At 48.4% G+C, this 21,353-nt stretch overlaps 1 protein-coding gene across 11 annotated transcripts in view; it reads right to left on the reverse strand.

Moving 5' to 3' along the window:
* The window catches only part of LOC143788318 (complement factor H-related protein 3-like), a 249,585-nt gene that overhangs the window by 18,090 nt on the left and 210,142 nt on the right, over window positions 1-21,353 (reverse strand). For all 11 annotated transcript variants that reach the window (XM_077277890.1, XM_077277889.1, XM_077277888.1 and 8 more), the window contains 2 exons: window positions 16,171-16,350; window positions 1,210-1,450 (listed from right to left, as the gene is read on the reverse strand). In XM_077277890.1, the coding sequence (XP_077134005.1) occupies window positions 1,210-1,450; window positions 16,171-16,350 (421 nt within the window). The remainder of the gene's footprint in view (window positions 1-1,209; window positions 1,451-16,170; window positions 16,351-21,353) is intronic.

A 21,353-nucleotide genomic window follows, 5' to 3' on the forward strand; every position in this document is an offset into this window, starting at 1 on the left:
CGGGTCCGTTAGCGCACCCATTGACAGCAATGTAAATTTTGCCTGCAGCGCATCACTAGCGCGTGCCTTTTTCGGCTCGCGCTAGTGATGTGCCGTTCTTCTGTGACGCGCCTCGGACGCTGCTTGCAGCGTCCGCGGCGCGCCCGAGGTCCGTTCCCCGCTCTCGCAGATCGGGGATCTGCGAGAGCGGGGACGTTAACGCGACCCCTGAACGCGGCCCCTAAATAAACATTGCGTTAGCGCAATCCGCTAGCGCTAGCGCTAAACGGATTGCCCTAACGCAATGTGAACCTAGCCTAACAAATAAAAATTTTGCTTCCAAAATTGTGCTGATGTAAAGTAGACATGTGGGAAATGTTACTTATTAAGTATTTTATGTGACATAACTCTGTGATTTAAGGGCATAAAAATTCAAAGTTAGAAAATTGCAAAAATTTCTAAATTATCGCCAAATTTCCAGTTTTTTCACAAATAAACACAGGTAATATCAACGAAGTTTTACACCTGACATGAAGTACAATATGTCACGAGAAAACAGTGTAAAAATCACTTGGATCCGTTGAAGCGTTCCAGAGTTGTAACCTCATAAAGGGACAGTGGTCAGAATTGTAAAAATTGGCGCGGTCATTAACGTGCAAACCACCCTTGGGGGTAAAGAAAGGTGTTAATCTGTGTGTTGCATCCCATTACCTGTTCACATGAGCCCCAAGGCATAACATTTTATTTATAGTGGGTGTGGTTGAAATACCTGAATTTTATAAATAGAATAGATGTCCACATACTGTTCACTAAGGTAACGTTCAGATTAGCGTTCTGCGCCGCAGCGTCGGGGGCGCCGCAGCGTCGCCGCATGTGTCATGCGCCCCTATATTTAACATGGGGGCGCATGGACATGCGTTACACTTGCGTTTTACGACGCATGCGTCACTGCGGCGCACGCGTCATGGCGCAGAGGACGCAGCAAGTTGCATTTTTGGTGCGTCCAAAATCAAGCAAAAAAAGGACGCATGCGTCGCAAAACGCAGCGTTGTGCATGCGTTGTGCATGCGTTGTTCCTGCGTTGTGCGTTGCGTCGCCGACGCTGCGGGGCACAACGCAAATGTGAACGTAGCCTAAATTACACATGTAATGCAGATCTCACAGAGGAGAAGAATTAAAATAGATTTCTTGTAACTGAATTATGTTACATTGTAATAAGATTGAACTTACACTTTAATGCATCTAGGATATGAAAGTGTTCCTTTGTTGCACATGCTGATTAACTCCATCTTGTTATATATCATATAACCAGGGAGACATGCAAACTTAATTATTTGATTGTGTTTAACATAACATTTCTTAGCATAGTTCTCGTTTTCATCACTCCTGATGCAATGATTGCTATTCCCATTTTTCCAGATTAATGTAATATGATTTTCAAGCATATGTGTCTCGCTTGTAGTACATGGCTCTAAAAGACAGAAAGAAAATAACAGTTAGAAAAATAAATATATTAGCATTCTTTGTAACAATATGATAGTCTTTGTAAAATAAGTTATATAATTCTCTGTATCATTTCCTCACGGTTGTTTCATATTTTTCTTTAAATGGATAATAATCTGCTCCTGTCACAGTGATAGCCATGGCTGCTAGGCCATGACAAGACACTCCGATAACTATTCAGCAATTCTAACCAGACGAAAGCACATTCCACATCAAAGTGTGATTTACAGTAACTGCTTGTCCTAACAATTCTGCAATATATATTGCACAACTTGGTCCTTTACTGCACTGTGTATAATAGGCTCCTGAGATTAATCATTTGATACACTAGAAAGTGGCCCAATGGCTCCAAAAGGTGACTCAATCGCAATGAGAAGGAGCTATCTGTTGGGCAATCATTGTCTCACTGCATGTCCCAAAAGGAATATAGCACTTAAGTACTCCTGTATTCATCCTCAGAATTTCTACTGAACTAAATTGTACCCTATTTTTCACGCAAATATACAACAAGACCTGAAATACAGTATGCTACGGAACCCCCCAGCACCCAGAAAATGTTGTGCAGTTATATGTATGTATAATAGGTTCCATGTGAGATGCATGTCCCTAATGCATCAGCCCACAGGCTGCGCCCCTGGGCAGAGGGGACAAGATAACCCCCTTCTGACCTCCCCCACCTTTGTAATTCCCACAGTAAATATCGGCAGGCTCCGGCCACCTGCGGCTATTGTAATGTATGTCTAGCCTGCCGCTTGCTGTCTCTCCCTGGGACCTAGATCTTCACCCAAGTGTACCTGGTCCCATGTTTTAGACTGAGTCCTTTCCCCTAAGACATCAGGCAAGGGAAGTCCGGCTAAATCCTCTGCCTCAGGTGCACAGATGGCCACTACCTCTTCAGGGCGCTCCCGGTAGGGCTTCAGCATATTCACGTGGAACATGCGGATAACCCTGGGGTCGTCACCATCGGCGACATTATAGGTGGTGTTGGCTATTTTTCCCACTACCTGGTAGGGCCCCTGCCATGCAGCTTGGAACTTGTTCTGCCTAGAGGGCTCTAACACCAGGACCTTCTGTCCTATTTCCAAGGTGTGTTCTCTGGCCCTCTGATCGTACCATACGCGCTGGTGCTGCTGGGCCACCTGCATGTTCCCACGTACAGCCTGGGTCAGCTCCTGTAGGCGATCCCGGAATTCCAGCACATAGGGTACAATAGGTACCCCTTCTATGATGCCCTCCCCTTCCCAGTGTTCTAGCACTGAGTCTAGGGGTCCCCTTACCCGCCTCCCGTATACCAGTTCGAACGGGGAGAACCCCGTGGATTCTTGGGTCACCTCCCAATAGGCAAACAGGAGGTGTGGCAAGAATTTCTCCCAGTCCCTGTAGGTCCTGGTAAAAGTCCCAATGAGTTGTTTTAACGTCCCATTAGAGCGTTCACACAACCCACTGGTTTGCGGGTGGTATGGGGCACTTCTAATGGACTTTACGCCGTACAGCTTCCACAGTTTGTTGGTCACCTCTGCTGTAAACTGGGTACCCTGGTCCGAGATAATCTCCCGGGGAAATCCAACCTCGCCAGGTAACCTGGACCCCAGAGTGTGAGGAAGCCTTCCACCAGCTAAAGGACGCACTCACCAATACCCCTGTATTGGCCGCACCTGATCCAACTAAACGTTTCCTTGTTCACACAGACGCTTCTTTGTTTGGATTGGGGGCAGTACTGAGTCAAGTTGGGCCAGACGGCCAAGAACACCCGGTAGCTTACCTGAGTCGGAAACTACTGCCCCGTGAAGTAAGCTGTGCGGCCATCAAGAAGGAGTGCCTGGCAGTAGTATGGGCACTCAAAAAGTTGCAACCATATTTGTATGGATGACAGTTTTCCCTCCTAATGGACCATAATCCCCTAGTCTGGCTTAATCGGGTCTCCGGAGACAACGCCAGATTACTGCGGTGGAGTTTAGCCCTACAACCTCTGGACTTCACCATCCACTACAGACCCGGCAAACAAAACGGTAACGCCGATGGACTAAGTCGACAAACGGAACTTGTACCAACCCCATAAACTTCGGTCATCCCCAAACTGATCCGTTAAGGATCAGACTGTGTATGCCGATCGCGTCGCTGAAAAGGAGAGCCGTGTTACGGAACCCCCCAGCACCCAGAAAATGTTGTGCAGTTATATGTATGTATAATAGGTTCCATGTGAGATGCATGTCCCTAATGCATCAGCCCACAGGCTGCGCCCCTGGGCAGAGGGGACGAGATACCCCCCTTCTGACCTCCCCTCCTTTGTAATTCCCACAGTAAATATCGTCAGGCTCCGGCCACCTGCGGCTATTGTAATGTATGTCTGGCCTGCCGCTTTTCAATTGGCCCCTCCCTCTGTATCTGTGTGATATATTCTGTGTCCTGTGAGTAAAGTGTTGTCACACTATCTATCTATCTATCTATCTATCTATCTATCTATCTATCTATTTATCTATCCCATATCTATCTATCTATCTATCTATCTATCTATCTATCCCATATCTATCTATCTATCTATCTATCTATCTATCTATCTATCTATCTATCTATCTATCCCATATCTATCTATCTATCTATCTATCTATCTATCTATCTATCTATCTATCTATCTATCTATCTATCTATATATCTATCTATCCCATATCTATCTATCATCTATCTATCTGTCTATCTCATATCTATCTATCTATCTATCTATCTATCTATCTATCTATCTATCTATCCCATATCTATCTATCTATCTATCTATCTATCTATCTATCTATCTATCTATCTATCTATCTATCTATCTATCTATCTATCTATCTATCAAAACAGGCTCAGCACCAGAGAAGTATGAGTGCATAGCCTCCCTGGCAGGAACCAAACCATCCAATAAAAAGCAAAAACTCAAGGCAGAACTCCCCAAAAATGATGGCATATATAGCCTATAGTGGAAGTGTGAACTTTTCTCAAGCAGTGATAGAGAACAAATGCCATATATTTAAAAGCGAAGTGATTGAGAGAATATGATAATGTAAAAATGCATGCAAAAGGCAGGTGCAAAATTGACATACAGTTATACAAATATACATCAGAGGATGACTATGAGCATATACAGTATAAGATGTTGTTTATTAATACCAACAATAACATCACACAGTGTTCATAGAATGTGCAACAGTGCTTAATTGTTCAGGTAAAACCCAAGTGTAGTAATAATTTAATATGGAACAAACCCGCTGTGTTCGGCATCCTAAATAGTTTACTGCACATGTCTGAGCATAAGGTCAGGTGTACGATGTATTCTCGTGCATGCGCAGTTACACTGAGATGGTGCGGATGACTTCATGTGTCACCACACATGTGCGAGAATACATCGTGCACCGGACCTTATGCTCTGACATGCGCAGTAAACTAATGAGGATGCCGAATATGGCGGTTTTAAACTATGTTTGCTTCTACTGTATGTGGCATAGGGTGAGTGATCTGTTCTATATTATATTACTGTTACCTATACCTGGGTTTTTTGCTGTGATCATATGCTTTATAATTTGCGATTGCGTAGTCGCACATACAGTATATGCTAAGTATCTCCATTTTTTCTTATCATCTTGAGCAGTATTTCTATTCATATTTCATCTATTTCATATTTACATGCTTTAGCACTATAGAGTACAACTTTATTTGTTTGTTAACATGTAAATTATATTATGATATAATACTCCTATATATACCGTACTTCCTTGTACTGTCATTTCACTGCTTAAAAATGGTCCACTTTATCCTTTGTAATATTGGAGTGTTGCCTGATTTTATACATTTTTAAAAAAGTGGATATTTTGCTTGGGAGGCCTTGCCCCACCACCTACAGTATGTGTTAATTGTTGGGCGTCGAGTTCCCACCTCTGCACAGGAGGAATCTCGAACCATCTCCGCTGCGGTCTCCCTTTCTTCTCCTGCCGCAGTGGAGCTTACTCAGTGGAGACGTCAGTCCCAGCGTCTAGCTCAGGCTGATACTGGATGACTGGTTACTATTGCCCTTCCAGGCTCTGTCTTTGTAGCCAGCAATGATCAGCAGCGAACAGGTCTTTCTGGGACTAAGTCCTGCTTTTCCCATACTGAGCATGCCCACAGGGCGACCTTCCAATGGAGGTCGTGAGTCACATGTTCAGGTCCTGTTGCGGCTCCTATTGGTCCATCTGGAAGGTCTTGTAGCACTGCCGCTATAAAAGGTTTGCATGGCCGCTCAGCCATGTGCTAGTGTATTCTTGAAATCATGTGTGTGTTGATGAGTGAAAGTCATTCATTAATTATCACCTCCCTCGTGTTTCACTGCTCACATAAGGTGGATGTCTGCTATCTAGCGCCCGGCTGAGCTATCAGCAATAAACACACAAAACAGCGTCTAGTTGCCGTGACCGCCAGTGTGGCGCCGTGTGCTATTAGAGTGCTTTCCAATCCCAAGTCTGGGTGGTTAGTGGTGTCCGCCAGAGCGGCAATGCTCGCAGTCTTGTGCATTTAAGTTATTTTGCAGTTACTCTGACACCCCAGTTGCGGTGTCGAGCGCAAGTGGTCTGTACGTACTCTAATTCTGTGTCTTGGGATAGAGTCCTGAGACCCTTTGCTTGCGCTCTTGGTGCGGTACCGCGGCCCTGTGACGCAACAGGGTTTACTTCCTTCACACAGGGTGAAGTTTACCTGTGCGTGTATCCACATTGTGCCGCCATATAGTCCGTCATTATTCAGCAGCAGGTTCCATCTCTGCACGGTGGACCCCAGGCTGCGAACGCACCTCATACCATCTATCTAATTATTTTGTGCGTTCCGCTAGCCCTAACAGTTAATAGCGTGCTGAATTCGCCAGATTGCACAGGGAAATTTAATATGCGGGTAAGTTATTCTCTGCAAATTTAATGTCCCTTAATATTCTATGGGATTTCTTCTGTTACAATATTGTAATAAACTTAATAAATATATAAAAAAATCATTATATTCCCATCATTGCTCACCTCTCCTGTCCTTCCACTGCTCACCACCACCAGTCCAATCCCCAACCGCTTATTATGGAATCTTTGTATCTACTACAATGTGTCAGGACTTCAGGGTGTCATAGCACCCAAGAGGGTTCTGGTCTTGAGTGCGGTAGGTCATTGGCATTCTGACATCACAACATATGCCATGACCTCTTACGAGAGTGTGCAGAACCCTCTCAGGCACCATGACCCCTGGAAGTTCACAATGTGGAAGAAGATTCCATAGTGAGCGGTAGGGGAATCCAAAGATGACTGGAAGACCAGACAGGTGGTGGTCAGTGGCAGAAAGGCCGTAGAGGTCAGAGGTGAGATGAGAATAACAATTTTTAATTTTTTTAAACCTTGGTATGGCTCATTGTGGTTATGAAAAATGGTGGCTGGTGGACATTTTGATGAATTCACTTGGAAGTGAATTACAAAAAATATGCATTTTGATGGATGTGGATTTTTGTAAAGTTCCAGAAGAATTCACTTTCACTCACATTTATTAAATAATGTTAAACCCATAAGTTAGCTGGGTAAACAAAGGAAAACCTCAGAACTAGCACACACCTCCCCTCAAAATCCCCCAAATCCCCCAAATTGAGGCACCTACCTCAAAAATGCTATGATTCAAATATCATATATACAAGAAATGATGCCAATACTGCAGCTTGGTATGCAAAAAATAAAGATCTTTTACAGCTCCATTGATAGAACAGTAAAAAAGCTATGGGGTCTTAAAAAATGGTGACACAAACAAATTTTTTTTTTTTTTTACAAAGTTCTGAATTTCATTTAACCAAAAACATATAACAAAAATATAAAATATAACAAACAATTCAACTTTGGAATCACTGTAATTACTATGACTTGAAGATAATCATAATTCCAAATAATTTTTACCACATAACGAGCATCACAAAAACAAATCCCTATTTAGCAATGCCAAAAGTATGCATTTTGGATTTTTTTTTTCCAACATTTCACATCACTTGAATTTTTTCCCCATTTCAGTACATAGTAAAGTGAATGGTGTCATTCAAAATTACAACTTAACACATAAAACAACATGGTGATTTAAAAATAAAAAAGTGCTATCTCTTGGGGAAAAAGCAAATGGAGGAAATAACAAAAATGCAAAAAATGGCTATATTCTTAAAGAGTTAAATATTTAGAGTTCAGAATAGGCTAACAGTGGGAAAGATATTTTTAACCATAGATAGCAACAGCGTTGCATATGCAGCACCCCAGAGTCCTGGTTGTTGCAGTGCTGTGGCTCCGCCACTACGGGGAGCTATGGTGCGTCTGATTGCACTAGGGAGTTTCTCTGATCAGGTACACTCACACCACACTTCACACTCCGGCCACCAGGGGGGGTGGTCCTATCTAGTAGGCCACTCCTCACAACTCTGGTAAAACTGGGGGTTGGACAGAAAGTGAGGAAGAAGTAGCTGGGAAGAGCTAGTGAGAGGACCTGTCAGGGATGGGATCCTGGCAGACTCCTCAGAGCAGAACTAACCAGTAAACAACGGGAATACAGAAAAGGAGAAATACCAGAAGGGGTCTTGCTGTTAGACCGAGGCAACATCCTTCTGAGGCGCAAACAGTCGGTGGCCGGAACGCCGAGCAAGTAAGAGACTTTAAGTACATTGCAAACCACGGCAGGGCAGCTAACTACAGGTTGGCTGTCTCACTTAACACCTAAGCAGACAACGGAGGCAGCTGTGGGAGAGGGGCGACTCTAGGGTCCCGGAAGAACTCCAGGCCTACCCCGTCATACGGGTGCGTCCTACCATATCAACTGGAGGACGGAGAAGGAACAGTAGAGACAGAAAGAAACAGTTGTGAGGACTATCCCGGGAGCTCAGCAGGGAAGAACTACAACACACAGCGCTAGAAGGTAGATACTGATTCCCACCTGTAAAGAGAGCTCCTGATGTGTCGTTGGACCGGCCGGTCTCTGAAAACCCAGTTAACAGCGCTCTGGACTGAGGTCTCCCACATCTTCAGTAAAGAGGTAAAGAGACTGCAACCTGGTGTCCTCGTTATTTACCGCGACCTGCACCCCACAACTGCACCGCTATACCACCGTTAACAGCACCTATTTGCAACGGACGTCCCCCACTGACAGACAGGGCCACGGACCGGGTCTAGCCACCGTGACAACCCCAGGACTGAGACCCCAGAGGCCCGGCTCCGGGTACCCCTCGGCCCTGCGGCGGTGTGGGGGCGCTCCACAACTTGGCGTCACGAACAGGATCTACTTAAGCCTGAAGAATCAGGTCATGTGTGCCTAGAGACTGTGATTTGTCGTGCTTGAACTGTACTTTATTGAGAGAACTGTGTGCTACTGCTTGCCGCGGAAAGTTACCGCCAAAATTCGCCATTGCCGCGTGCGGAGGGAGGAGCCTTAGCTACGTGGGCGGAATCGGCCAAAAGAAGCGCGGAACGAAAAGCGCGGTGAGACGCCAATCCCGGAAGAGGAACTCCGACCTCCAGCAGGTTAGTGGGAGGAAGGGACGGCCATGTCCGAGTCGGGAGGAGAGGAGGTGGCGGTCGCAGCCGCGGACGCAGGGGCAGCTCCGGTCCCCGCAGCGGGCGAAGCCGCGGCCCTAATACCGCCACTGGCTGCCGCAGAGCCCGCTGCCCCCATCAGCCAGTCGGACACCGCCGCTAACGCAAAAGCCATAATGCCCTTCTCCATGCCCTACCTGCCCGGAGCGACCTGGCTCCCACGATACTCTGGGGAGGCGCATACATTCACTGACTTTAAAGAAGGGCTCTGCAGCCTACTCGAGTTCTATCCCCTAACCGAGCCTCAGAAGGTCCATATGATAACCGGCCAACTCTTTGGGGCGGCTCTGAGAGAAGTGAAATCCTGGCCCGCTGAGGATAAAGGAACTGCACAACAGATTTTTGCCAAGCTTAAAGCCACCTTTGATACTCGCACTGCCACAGAGATTAAACTGACTTTCTATGGATGCAAACAGAGGTCGCAGGATAGCTTACGGGACTATGCCCTTAATCTCCAGGAAGCGATGCGGGCCATTAAGCAGAGTGACCCCGGCAGCATGCAGGATGAGGATAAAATCCTGAAGGAGCGGTTCATCGAGGGGCTCCTGTGCAGTCACCAGCGGGGCCAATTGCACTTCCTGGCCATGCAAAATCCAGACTTGACTTTTGCGCAGTTTAAAGATAAAGCTATCCAGGCATTGCAGGAGCGGCAGCCCAGCCGCGCAGTGCCACCCAGGCGCCCCGCTCTCACCTACCACCAGGAGGTGGCATCGGATACCCCAGTTGCCGCGGAGGCCGACGCCCAGAGCTTCGAGGACGACTCCCCTGCAGGACTCCGTCTCCAGATGCAAGAGCTAACCAAGAGCGTTGCTGCCCTGGCCCGGACGGTGCAGTCCCTACAGGAGGCCCCCAAATAGAAGATCCAGTTGGCTTCCAGCCCGGAGGATGTCCCTTGGATGCGACGGAGGAGGACTCCGCCGACCAGGAGCCGGCCCGACGATCGCTTCCACCAGGATGGACGACCCATCTGCCGCCGCTGTCATCAGGTGGGCCATCTTGCAAGGTACTGTCCTTTAAACGAGCAACCCCTGGGGCAAAGGGCCAACCCCCAGGAGTAGGACGGTCAGGCCCGCAGCATTGGAGAACCAAGTATATTGGAGGACGACCAGTTCTCCCTGTAGTGATTGATGGAATCCCCTTGAATGCTTTGCTGGACACCGGTTCTCAGGTGACGACTATACCTTACGTGCTCTACAAACGGTATTGGGAGGACGCTGATATTACTCGTGGCCCTGACGATGATTTCACCATAATCGCCAGTAATGGTCAGCCGTTGCCACAAGTGGGGTATAAGGAGGTCACCATCAAAGTGGGGCGGGTGGAATTGAAAGCCCAAGGGATTGTGATTGTAGATATTGATCGTCGAGAATGTAATCCCATGATGACTCTTGGTACTAATGTTATAGAAAATTGTCTTGCAGAAGTGATTGTTTTGTTGCAACAGGTGGCAGAAAACGCTGGCCACAGTGAGCAACGTGCCCTGCAGAAGGAAATCAGAGCTCTGATGCAGAGACAGCAGGTAGAGCTGACTGGTGGTGAGATTGGTCGTGTCACTGTAAGTGATTCAAACCCCATCGCGATACCTCCCAAGAGTGAAATGTTAATATGGTGTCGAGCAGCCATAGGCCTCAGGGGTAAGGACTACCAGGCCTTGGTGGAACCTGTATATTCAGACAATAGGCCTACTGTTCTGACAGCCCGGGGGGTGGTTGACGTCCGACAGGGGAGAGTGCCCGTACGTGTCCTCAATTGTGGGGAGGAAGAGGTCCACCTAACCAAGTATACCACGCTCGCCAAATTGTTCACTGTCAATAATAGTGTAATACAGACACCTGAACCCTTGGTCCCGTCAAACGTGGCGGAGAACAAAGGTTCTGCAGAGCACTCGAAAGACTGGTGTCGGGAACTGCATGTGGGCACTGACTCCACCCCGTCTCATCAAATACAGGGGGCTTACAGGGTGGTACACGAGTACGAGCAGGTATTCAGCAAACACCCCTCAGATTTTGGGCAGGTGAAAGGGATCCAACATCACATCCCCACGGGAGATCATCGACCCATAAAAGAGAGATATCGCCCTGTACCCCCAGCTCATTACCAGTGTGCCAAGGACATGTTGCGGGAAATGAAGGAGGCTGGGGTGGTGAGAGACAGCTGTAGCCCCTGGGCAGCTCCGTTAGTCCTCGTTAAAAAGAAAGATGGTACAATGAGGATGTGTGTTGATTACAGGCAGTTGAATCGCATTACACATAAGGACGCATACCCACTGCCCAGGATAGAGGAATCTCTGGCTGCTTTAAAATCTGCTAACTACTTCTCTACCTTAGATCTCACCAGTGGGTACTGGCAGGTTCCTGTAGCGGAGGCAGACAAGGAGAAGACGGCCTTCACGACACCAATGGGTCTCTGCGAGTTCAACTACATGCCCTTCGGACTGTGCAATGCTCCAGGAACGTTCCAGAGGATGATGGAGTGCTGCCTAGGACACATGAACTTTGAAACTGTGCTGCTGTATTTGGATGATGTCATTGTCTTCTCTAAGACCTACGAAGACCATCTGAAGCACCTGGCCGAGGTGTTCGAAGCCCTGTCCAAATTCGGCTTAAAGGTGAAACCGTCCAAGTGTCATCTGCTCAAACCTAAAGTGCAGTACCTGGGCCATGTGGTGAGCGCTGAAGGAGTGGCCCCGGACCCCGACAAGGTCACAGTGATCAAGGACTGGCCAAAGCCTAGTGACCTCCACGAAGTCCGGCAGTTCCTCGGGTTGGTAGGTTACTATCGGAGATTCATTAAGGATTTCACCAAGAAGGCCGCACCCTTGCAAAATCTGCTGGTGGGCCAACCAAAGAAGACCAAGGGGAGGAAAACCACCTTTGATTGGAACGAAGAGCTGGAGGAATCCTTCACCTGTTTGAAGTCGGCACTGACGGGAGAAGAGATACTGGCTTACCCCGAATACGATCAACCGTTTGTGCTGTACACAGATGCCAGTAATGTGGGATTAGGAGCCGTGCTGTCCCAGGTTCAGAACGGCAAAGAAAGGGTGATCGCTTACGCCAGCAGGAAACTCCGTCCCACGGAAAGGAACCCTGACAACTATAGTTCCTTTAAGCTGGAATTCCTGGCCCTCGTCTGGGCAGTGACAGAGAGGTTTAAGCACTACCTGGCCTCCGCGAAATTCACCGTCTTCACGGACAACAATCCGCTAACGCATCTGGGTACTGCCAAACTCGGGGCTTTGGAACAGCGGTGGATGGCCCGGCTGTCCAACTATGATTTCACCATCAAATATCGGGCAGGACACCAGAATGCCAATGCCGATGCTCTGTCCCGAATGCCCAATCTACCAGAAGTGGGAGAAGACCCGGAGGCACTTGAAGAGGTGGAGCTGCCTGCCTTCCATCGCCCCAAAGCCACTCAGAACTCTCACCATGTGAAGAACAGGCACAAGAACCAACCGGATGCCACGCTGAATCCCCTGCCCCACCACGGATAGGCAGAAACCCAGGATAGTGACCCCGCGGTCCGTCAGGTGAAGGAACTCTTGACGCAGGCTGGGTTGCACCCTGGCCCAGATGATCCACAAGAAACTCAACAGCTGTGGAAGGGGAGAAGCAAACTGTTTATCCATGATGGCAAGTTGTGCAGGAGGAGCATCGACCCACGTACTCATGAATTGGTGTGGCAGATAGTGGTGCCGAGGCGAGATGCGCCCATGGTTCTGGGAGCCTACCATGATGGAGCCGGACACTTCGGATGGAGGAAGCTGGAGAAGCTGCTCCGAGGGAGGTTCTATTGGATTGGCATGAAGAGAACCATTGAGAAGTGGTGTCGAGAGTGTGGTCCGTGTAGTCTGCGAAGGAAGGACCGTGACAGTCAATGGGCTCCCCTGCGGCCTATCATCACCAAACGGCCGCTCGAACTGGTCGCGCTGGATCATGTGAAGCTGACGCCTAGCTGGTCGGGCTATATCTACGCCCTTACCATCGTGGACCACTACTCCAGGTTTTTGGTGGTTGTGCCTGTCAAGGATCTAACAGCTAGGACTGCCGCCAGGGCCTTCCAGCAGCACTTTTGTAGACCCCATGGCTACCCAGAGAAAGTACTGACCGATCAGGGGCCTGCATTCGAAGCGGAAGTGTTCCAAGAATTCTGCCAGTTGTACGGGTGTAAGAAGATCAGAACTACACCGTACCACCCCCAAACCAACGGGATGTGCGAGAAGATGAACCAGGTAGTAATCGATTTATTGAAGACCTTGCCTGTGGAGGAACGGAACCTGTGGCCGACAAAGTTGCCTGACCTGGTGGATATGTACAACCACATCCCAGTAAGTTCCACCAACTGTACTCCAGCGTACCTGATGCGAGGAAGGTCTAGTCAGTTACCCGTTGATCTGGACATGGGGGTCCTAGTACCCGAAGATACCTCGCCGGAGGCAGATTGGGATACAGAAAGGCAGCGAAGATACCGCGAAGTACAGGAGTGTGTGGAGAGAAGTCTCGCCCAGGCTAGGCAGAAACAAGAAAGGGACTACAATCAACACGCTCCTGCGATTCCCCTGTCACCTGGTGAGCAAGTGCTTAAACGAAAGAGGAGGTTACACAAGCTTGATGACCAATGGGAAGCGGAACCGTATACCATCTTGCCATCCGACTTCGACAACACTAAGGTCTGTCTCATCAGCAAGGACAGAGGGGAGACCTCGACAGCGGTATCCAGGGATCACCTTAAGGTCTGCCCCGATAAGTTGAAAGAGAGGGGCACGGCCCCAGAAATCTCCCCGCCGGTGGAAAAGGAGAAGATGTTCCATACTGTCCTTGGTGACTTTCCCCAGTCCTGGACTCAGATAAATCAGGCCATCGCGGTACCTGTTCTAACGTTTCCACAGCCGGACCCACCAGAAACAATGGTGGTACCAGATCATCCGGTCCCGCAACCTCAACAAGCCTTGCCTGAAGAAGCCATGCCAACCGTTGAACCGGCAAATCCTCCCTCTGCTATCAGTGAGCCTGCCGTACCCACTGTTGATAGCAGCAGCTCTGAGAGCCCCAACCTGCCAGTGCTACCCAGACTCACTAGAAGTGTAGTTAGAAAACAGCGCACTACACCAGCGGTAGCAAGCATAGCGGGCCCTGTTAGACCAATAGCAACCCCTGCGCTGCGAAGGTCCACACGCAGCACTCAAAATCAAACTCCCCTCCGCTACAAAACTTGGAGGTATTGATAGGGCTGCTATGTAATTGAAAATGTTTGTATGCATATCCTTTTGTTACAGGTTTTTAAATGGACACTAGAGTAATGGACGGTGAATTGCTCAAAAACTTCCACAAGGGGGGCCCCTTTGTTTACCCGGGGTCCCCGCTGTTTCAACCACTGAACTGAGAGTCATAAACTGTGCATGACCAAACTTTCGCAACGTTCAAGAATCCTCACCTCCCGTAAAGGGAAGCTCTGTTATGTTCAATTGTTATGCTATTTCAAAAATTTGTGTGTTTTCTGTTAACATGTATTATTGTTCTTGTTTTCCCAGTCCCGGAGTACTGGATTTAACCGGGGGGGAGTGCAGCACCCCAGAGTCCTGGTTGTTGCAGTGCTGTGGCTCCGCCACTACGGGGAGCTATGGTGCGTCTGATTGCACTAGGGAGTTTCTCTGATCAGGTACACTCACACCACACTTCACACTCCGGCCACCAGGGGGGGTGGTCCTATCTAGTAGGCCACTCCTCACAACTCTGGTAAAACTGGGGGTTGGACAGAAAGTGAGGAAGAAGTAGCTGGGAAGAGCTAGTGAGAGGACCTGTCAGGGATGGGATCCTGGCAGACTCCTCAGAGCAGAACTAACCAGTAAACAACGGGAATACAGAAAAGGAGAAATACCAGAAGGGGTCTTGCTGTTAGACCGAGGCAACATCCTTCTGAGGCGCAAACAGTCGGTGGCCGGAACGCCGAGCAAGTAAGAGACTTTAAGTACATTGCAAACCACGGCAGGGCAGCTAACTACAGGTTGGCTGTCTCACTTAACACCTAAGCAGACAACGGAGGCAGCTGTGGGAGAGGGGCGACTCTAGGGTCCCGGAAGAACTCCAGGCCTACCCCGTCATACGGGTGCGTCCTACCATATCAACTGGAGGACGGAGAAGGAACAGTAGAGACAGAAAGAAACAGTTGTGAGGACTATCCCGGGAGCTCAGCAGGGAAGAACTACAACACACAGCGCTAGAAGGTAGATACTGATTCCCACCTGTAAAGAGAGCTCCTGATGTGTCGTTGGACCGGCCGGTCTCTGAAAACCCAGTTAACAGCGCTCTGGACTGAGGTCTCCCACATCTTCAGTAAAGAGGTAAAGAGACTGCAACCTGGTGTCCTCGTTATTTACCGCGACCTGCACCCCACAACTGCACCGCTATACCACCGTTAACAGCACCTATTTGCAACGGACGTCCCTCACTGACAGACAGGGCCACGGACCGGGTCTAGCCACCGTGACAACCCCAGGACTGAGACCCCAGAGGCCCGGCTCCGGGTACCCCTCGGCCCTGCGGCGGTGTGGGGGCGCTCCACACATATACTGTATATTACCAAGTGTATATGGGAATAATATAACATTGTACCAATATAATTTCACATTTGCCCAAGTGTCAAGATCCTAACAATGCATCGCTAAAGTTATACTTGCATGGTCCCTGCTATTCTAGAGATATATAGGCACATTTCATACATCCTTCCATACAGTATGGCTGCTTGCTTATGTCTCAAGCAGGGGCTGATTGGGATCCTGTAGTAGAAATGAATCTCTGTAATCGCGTACAACCACTGTTTAAGACCGGAACAGGCTTCTATGGAGGAGGAGACAGGCATATGAACACCTCCACCCATCTCTAGAACAGTATAATCTCGGTGGTGGATTGAGTAACATCTTTAGCTTTTTGCTTTTAACTATACATAACAAAACAGAAAGAAGGAATTTCACAATAATATTTGTACTTTTATTTTACAATATAAAATACTGATTACAGTAAATTACTCTATAAAACCACTTACTTACCATGAATACTATCAGTATACAAAACAAATTACTATATGCACATACCAAGACAAACAGGTGGCTCGCCCCAGTTTCCATCTTGACATTTGATCATTTTATGACCATTAACTATAAAATACTTCTGACACTTGTATGTCAATGATGAACCTGTATCATAAGTGTCTTTTATAGTTGCTGTAATTTCTCCATTTAGAATTTGTGGAGGCCTGCCACATGGTTTCTTTGCTGAAAGAAATAGAAAACATGATATTAGCCAGATTTAAGAAAAAGCATCACTAATAGTGATGAGCGAGTGTGCTCGTTGCTCGGGTTTCCCCGAGCACCCTCGGGTGACCTTCGAGTATTTATGACTGCTTGGAGATTTAGTTTTCATCGCCGCAGCTGAATGATTTACAGCTACTAGTGAGTCGCCCCACGGGCTAGGGGTACTCGGTACCCGGTCCTGCGGTTCACAGGGGGATGTCACGGTGGCTGACCCGGTCCGTGGCCCAGGGTGGCGATTTAAAAGGGAAAGGTCTTTAAAGGGATAGAGTTTATGTTCGTGACACCACCTGTGGTATTCAGTCAGGGTGACCAATGCTGCTTTAAGGGGTCCGCTGGGGTGATGTTATGGCAGCTAGATGGTATACCTTCCCACAGGTTAAGTATGTCCCCAGGGCTTCCCAGTGTGTAGATGGTGGTATGGTGAATGGAGCAGTGATGAATGAGGACACAAGGTGGCAGTCTCTTTACCTTTACTGAAGACTTCAGCATCCACAGTCCAGAGCACCAGATCACAGGGCAGGCAGAGTCCGGCCGGGTTGGAGGCAAGTCCAGAGTCCCCTTGTCCAGGTGGAAATCAGTAGCCTTTCCTTGCGCTGCAGTGGTGTAGTCCCTTACTGCCCATGGCTTCACATAAGGGTCTCACAGATGTGGTGTTTTATTCTCTCTGTCCCCCATGTAGGATAGGACAAAACCCGTATGACTGGTGACTTGAGCCTGTTTATAGGGTCTCTCAGATAACCCGGCTCTGTAGGTGTCACCGTGCCTCCTGGGTGTAGGTGCGGATAGGTAACCTGCAATTAGCTGTCCTGCCGGTTTCTGAAATAAGGTGTAGAGGTCCTTACTCCCTCGGTGTTCCGGCTACTGGGATTTTGCACCTCAGAAGGAGGCAGCCTGAGCGGGGCTGGTCCCCTTCTGGTATCCTTTGCTTCGACCTCCTTCACGCTCACTGCAATACAATTCTGCCTTTCAAAGTCTCTTTCTGGGAGCTGCAGCTCTGAGGGCATGCACAGCTCCTTTGTCCCTCTGTCCTCCTCAGACTCTGATCTGGAACTAACAGAACTCCAGTCTGGAGCTCTGTCAGGAACTGACTAACTTTCCCTTCAGACTACCAGTTATATACATATGGGGAGTGACCTAATAAATAGGAGCAGAACCTCCCCCTGGTGGCCTGGAGTGTGAAATGTGTTGCATGTTTGTGATACCTGGATGCAGTTATCCTTTCTTGCCTCCAAATGAAGCATCTCTCCCCGGGAGGAAAGCAATACCACTGCGACGACCAGGACCCTGGGGCACCGCACTAGCCTGCTTGATTACATGTGGGTATTACCTAGCAACCAGGCAACCCCCACATGTACTCAGCCTGGCTAGTAGCTGTAAATCATTCAGATGCCGAGATGAAAACTAAATCTCTGAGCAGTCCTCGGGAAAACCCGAGCAGTCGGGAAAACCCGAGCAACGAGTACACTCGCTCATCATTAATCACTAGTGTTTACATACTTGCAGTGACATGCCGACTGATTTTTCATCCACTTCTCTTACTGTGTTAGCGTTCCACGAATTGAAGCACAAAGAGAAGTTACTTGATATGTGACCACAAGTATGCAAATCTCATGTGAGTAGTCAAAAACTTTCACAACATATGAAACCATATCCACCAACCCCAGATCCTTCAGTCGGAATCTGAAAACCCATCTCTTGAGGAAAGTTTACAGCCTGCAGCCATTCTGCTGCCTCACCATCACCCAAGCTACCGCCTCACCACCACCAGAGCTGCTGCACCCATGACTTTCTGTCTCTTCCCCATTATCCCATAGAATGTAAGTCCGCTAGGACAGGGTCCTCTCCATTCTGTACCAGTCTGTCATCGTAAATTTGTTTGCTGTAAATGATATCTATAACTTTGTATGTAACCCTTTCTCATGTACAGCACCATGGAATTAATGGTGCTATATAAATAAATAATAATAATAATATATATTACATGCTGTTAGGATGTGGCACGATATAGTCACTTTCAAAGTTACTGTCTGATCCTTAAACCACTTTAATTAAATTGTAAAGTTTCCTATTTTCGGAGTGTGGTGCACACAAACTGTCCTGTCTAGCTTGAAAAGAGACTCAACAAATCACTATCAACTTGTCAATCAAGGGTAACAGGGTGCAGAGAAGCCACAGAGGACTTGTCTCTAGGACTAGTCATCCACGTGTCCTGGACCCAAGTCGGCATTTAAAAGTATGATTCCTCTGAAATGATGCAGCATTTCAGAATCAAATATTCAGGGCTGAAATGACGGAGTAAATACATGACTATTACTCTAAGTTTTTAAAGCAGTATGAAATAGCTGACAGGTACACTATAAAAATAAAAAGTGTAATTTATACGTACGTATTTATTTAGTTAACCTCTTCACATAAAACAGTGTATTGGTACTTGGATGATCAGAGCTGAGCTCTCTTCTTTCATGTCTGATGATTGCATCTGTGTCTGACTACTAAGCTTCGATCGTTGCCACTAACCATTCAGATGCTGAAATTAAACTCTGACAATTCACCCCACCATGACCTTTAATGTGTTTAGACATCATGGTTGGGTAGTGGTTCCTGACCTTTGACATATAGGTATGTCATGGGGATTGTACACGGCACAAGAGCTGTGCCTGCACCGCCACCGGTTGTTTAACCACCTAAATGATGCAATATCTATAGCAATATTCACAAGGCTAGGTGAAGGAGGGGGCTATTTCTTCTCCCTTCTGATCGGAAACATCATGATGGTGGCCTGTTAGGCCATGCCAGGAGCATAGTCTAAGAATGTTGGTGTTAGGGGTCGAGTTCCCGACTCTGCACAGGGGGAATCTTGGGCCATCTCCGCTGCAGTCTCCCATTCTTCTCCTGCCGCAGTGGAGCCTGCTCAGCGGAGACGTCGGTCCCAGCGTCCCGCTCAGTCTGACTCTGTACAAAGAGTTACTGCTGCCTTTCCTGCTTCTGCCATTGAAGTCAGTGCTGGGCAGCGGCGAGCAGATGCTTCTGGGACTAAGTCCTGCTTTTCTCGTTCTGAGCATGCCCAGAGTAAGATCTCTCAGTGGAGATCGAGCGTCACATGATCAGATACTGCAGCTAAGGCCATGGTCCTTCAGGAAGGTCCGGTAGGTGCTCACGCTCTGTGGCAGCCTCTCATTGGTCCTTCTAGGAAGGTCCTGTACGTGCTGCAACTATTTAAGGTTCGCATGGCCACACGGCCATGTGCTAGTATTGTTCTTTGTTATGTGCTTTGCGCCAGTGTGGTCACGTGAGAGTGTGTTCAGGGACCCGGCTGAAATAAGCCCCTAGAATGCTGGCACATCCGGCGAGGAGTTTGTGTTTGTATGTATTCAGGGACCTGGCTGAAATAAGCCCCTAGAATGCTGGCACCTCCGGCGAGGAGTTTTGTGTGCATGCGTGACCACTGACTGCTCTCTGTTTGGGCAGTTAGCCTGTGCCTCTGTGAAGTCTAACAGGGCACAGTGCTCTGCTTTCATGGCTACTTGGTGAATTAACTGAGTTGGTCCATACCGCCATATAGTGCCACCGTTTGCTAGCAGCAGGTACTCCTGCATGGTGGACCGCGGGCTGCGAACGCACCAATATCAATAAAAACATCTCTATTTACTCGGTGCGTTCTGCTAGCCCTAACAGAATACTAGTGCCAGGGTCTCGCTAGTAAATGGCAGACATTCAGCAATCCTTGCGGTATATCCAGCAGCTGGAGGGTAGGTTGGCGGCTCTCGAGAGCTCAACCTCAGCTGTGGATGTTACCGCAGTTGTTGTACAGGCTGCTAGCGTGGCTGCAGCAACCTTGTCCACTGCCACTCCTGTTCCGACATTAACTCGCCTCCCGCTGCCAGAAAAATTTTCTGGAGATAGCAAATCTTGTAGGGGATTCGTGAGTCAGTGCTCTATTCACCTCGAGCTCCTGGCTGCACGTTTTCCCACTGAGCGGGCTAAGGTGGGATTTATTCTGTCTCTCTTGTCAGACAGGGCGTTGGAATGGGCTACGCCACTGTGGGAGCGTGGCGATCGTGTGGTGCAGAGTGCTCCGCTGTTCCTGAGCACTCTGAAACAGGTCTTTCTAGGACCTCAAGTCATCCATGACACGGCGCTCCAACTGCTGGCATTAACTCAGGGTGAGTCCTTGGTCAGCCATTTTGCCGTCCGCTTTCGTACTTTAGCTTCTGAGCTGGAGTGGTCGGATAAAGCCCTTATTCCCATATTTTGGAGGGGCCTGGATGATCACGTTAAGGACGCTCTGGCCACTAGGGAGATTCCTGCCACACTGGAGGAGTTAATAACTGTCTCTACTCGAATTGACCTCCGTTTTAACGAGCGGAGGTTAGAGCGAGCCCAGTGTAGGCAGAGGTTTCGGCTGGCTTCCACCTTCGCCAAACCTCTGGAATCTCTGGTCCTGGTTCCTGAGTCACATGAGGCCATGGAAGTGTCAAGAGTGGGATCTAAGTCCCGGACCGCTTGTGCACTCAAGGTCTGTCATGTTTGCCAGCAGTCAGGACATCTTGCCACCAGATGTCCCCAGCGGTCGAGGAAACATCAGCGTCTAGTGGTAGTAGGTGGAGGTACACTAGACACGGCAACGTTTGCCTCCAAATTGTCCTTTAAGGGGACAATTATTATAGGCTCATCCTCCCACTCGGTAGAGCTCTGCATGGATTCTGGGGTGGAGGGCAATTTTATGTCTTCTGCCTTCGCCCAACGTCACGCAATACCGCTGGTTATGCTAGCTCAACCAGTAACGGCACGAGTGGTCAATGGGTTGACACTGCCCTCACAGATAACACACCAGACCATCCCTCTTACTCTGTCCATGTCGCCATCCCATCAGGAGATTATATCTCTGCTCGTCATTCCTGAGGGAATTGAGGTCCTGTTGGGAATACCTTGGCTACGGTACCACTCGCCTCATATCGAGTGGT

Source organism: Ranitomeya variabilis, chromosome 8, assembly GCF_051348905.1.
Source record: "Ranitomeya variabilis isolate aRanVar5 chromosome 8, aRanVar5.hap1, whole genome shotgun sequence".
NCBI lineage: Eukaryota > Metazoa > Chordata > Amphibia > Anura > Dendrobatidae > Ranitomeya > Ranitomeya variabilis.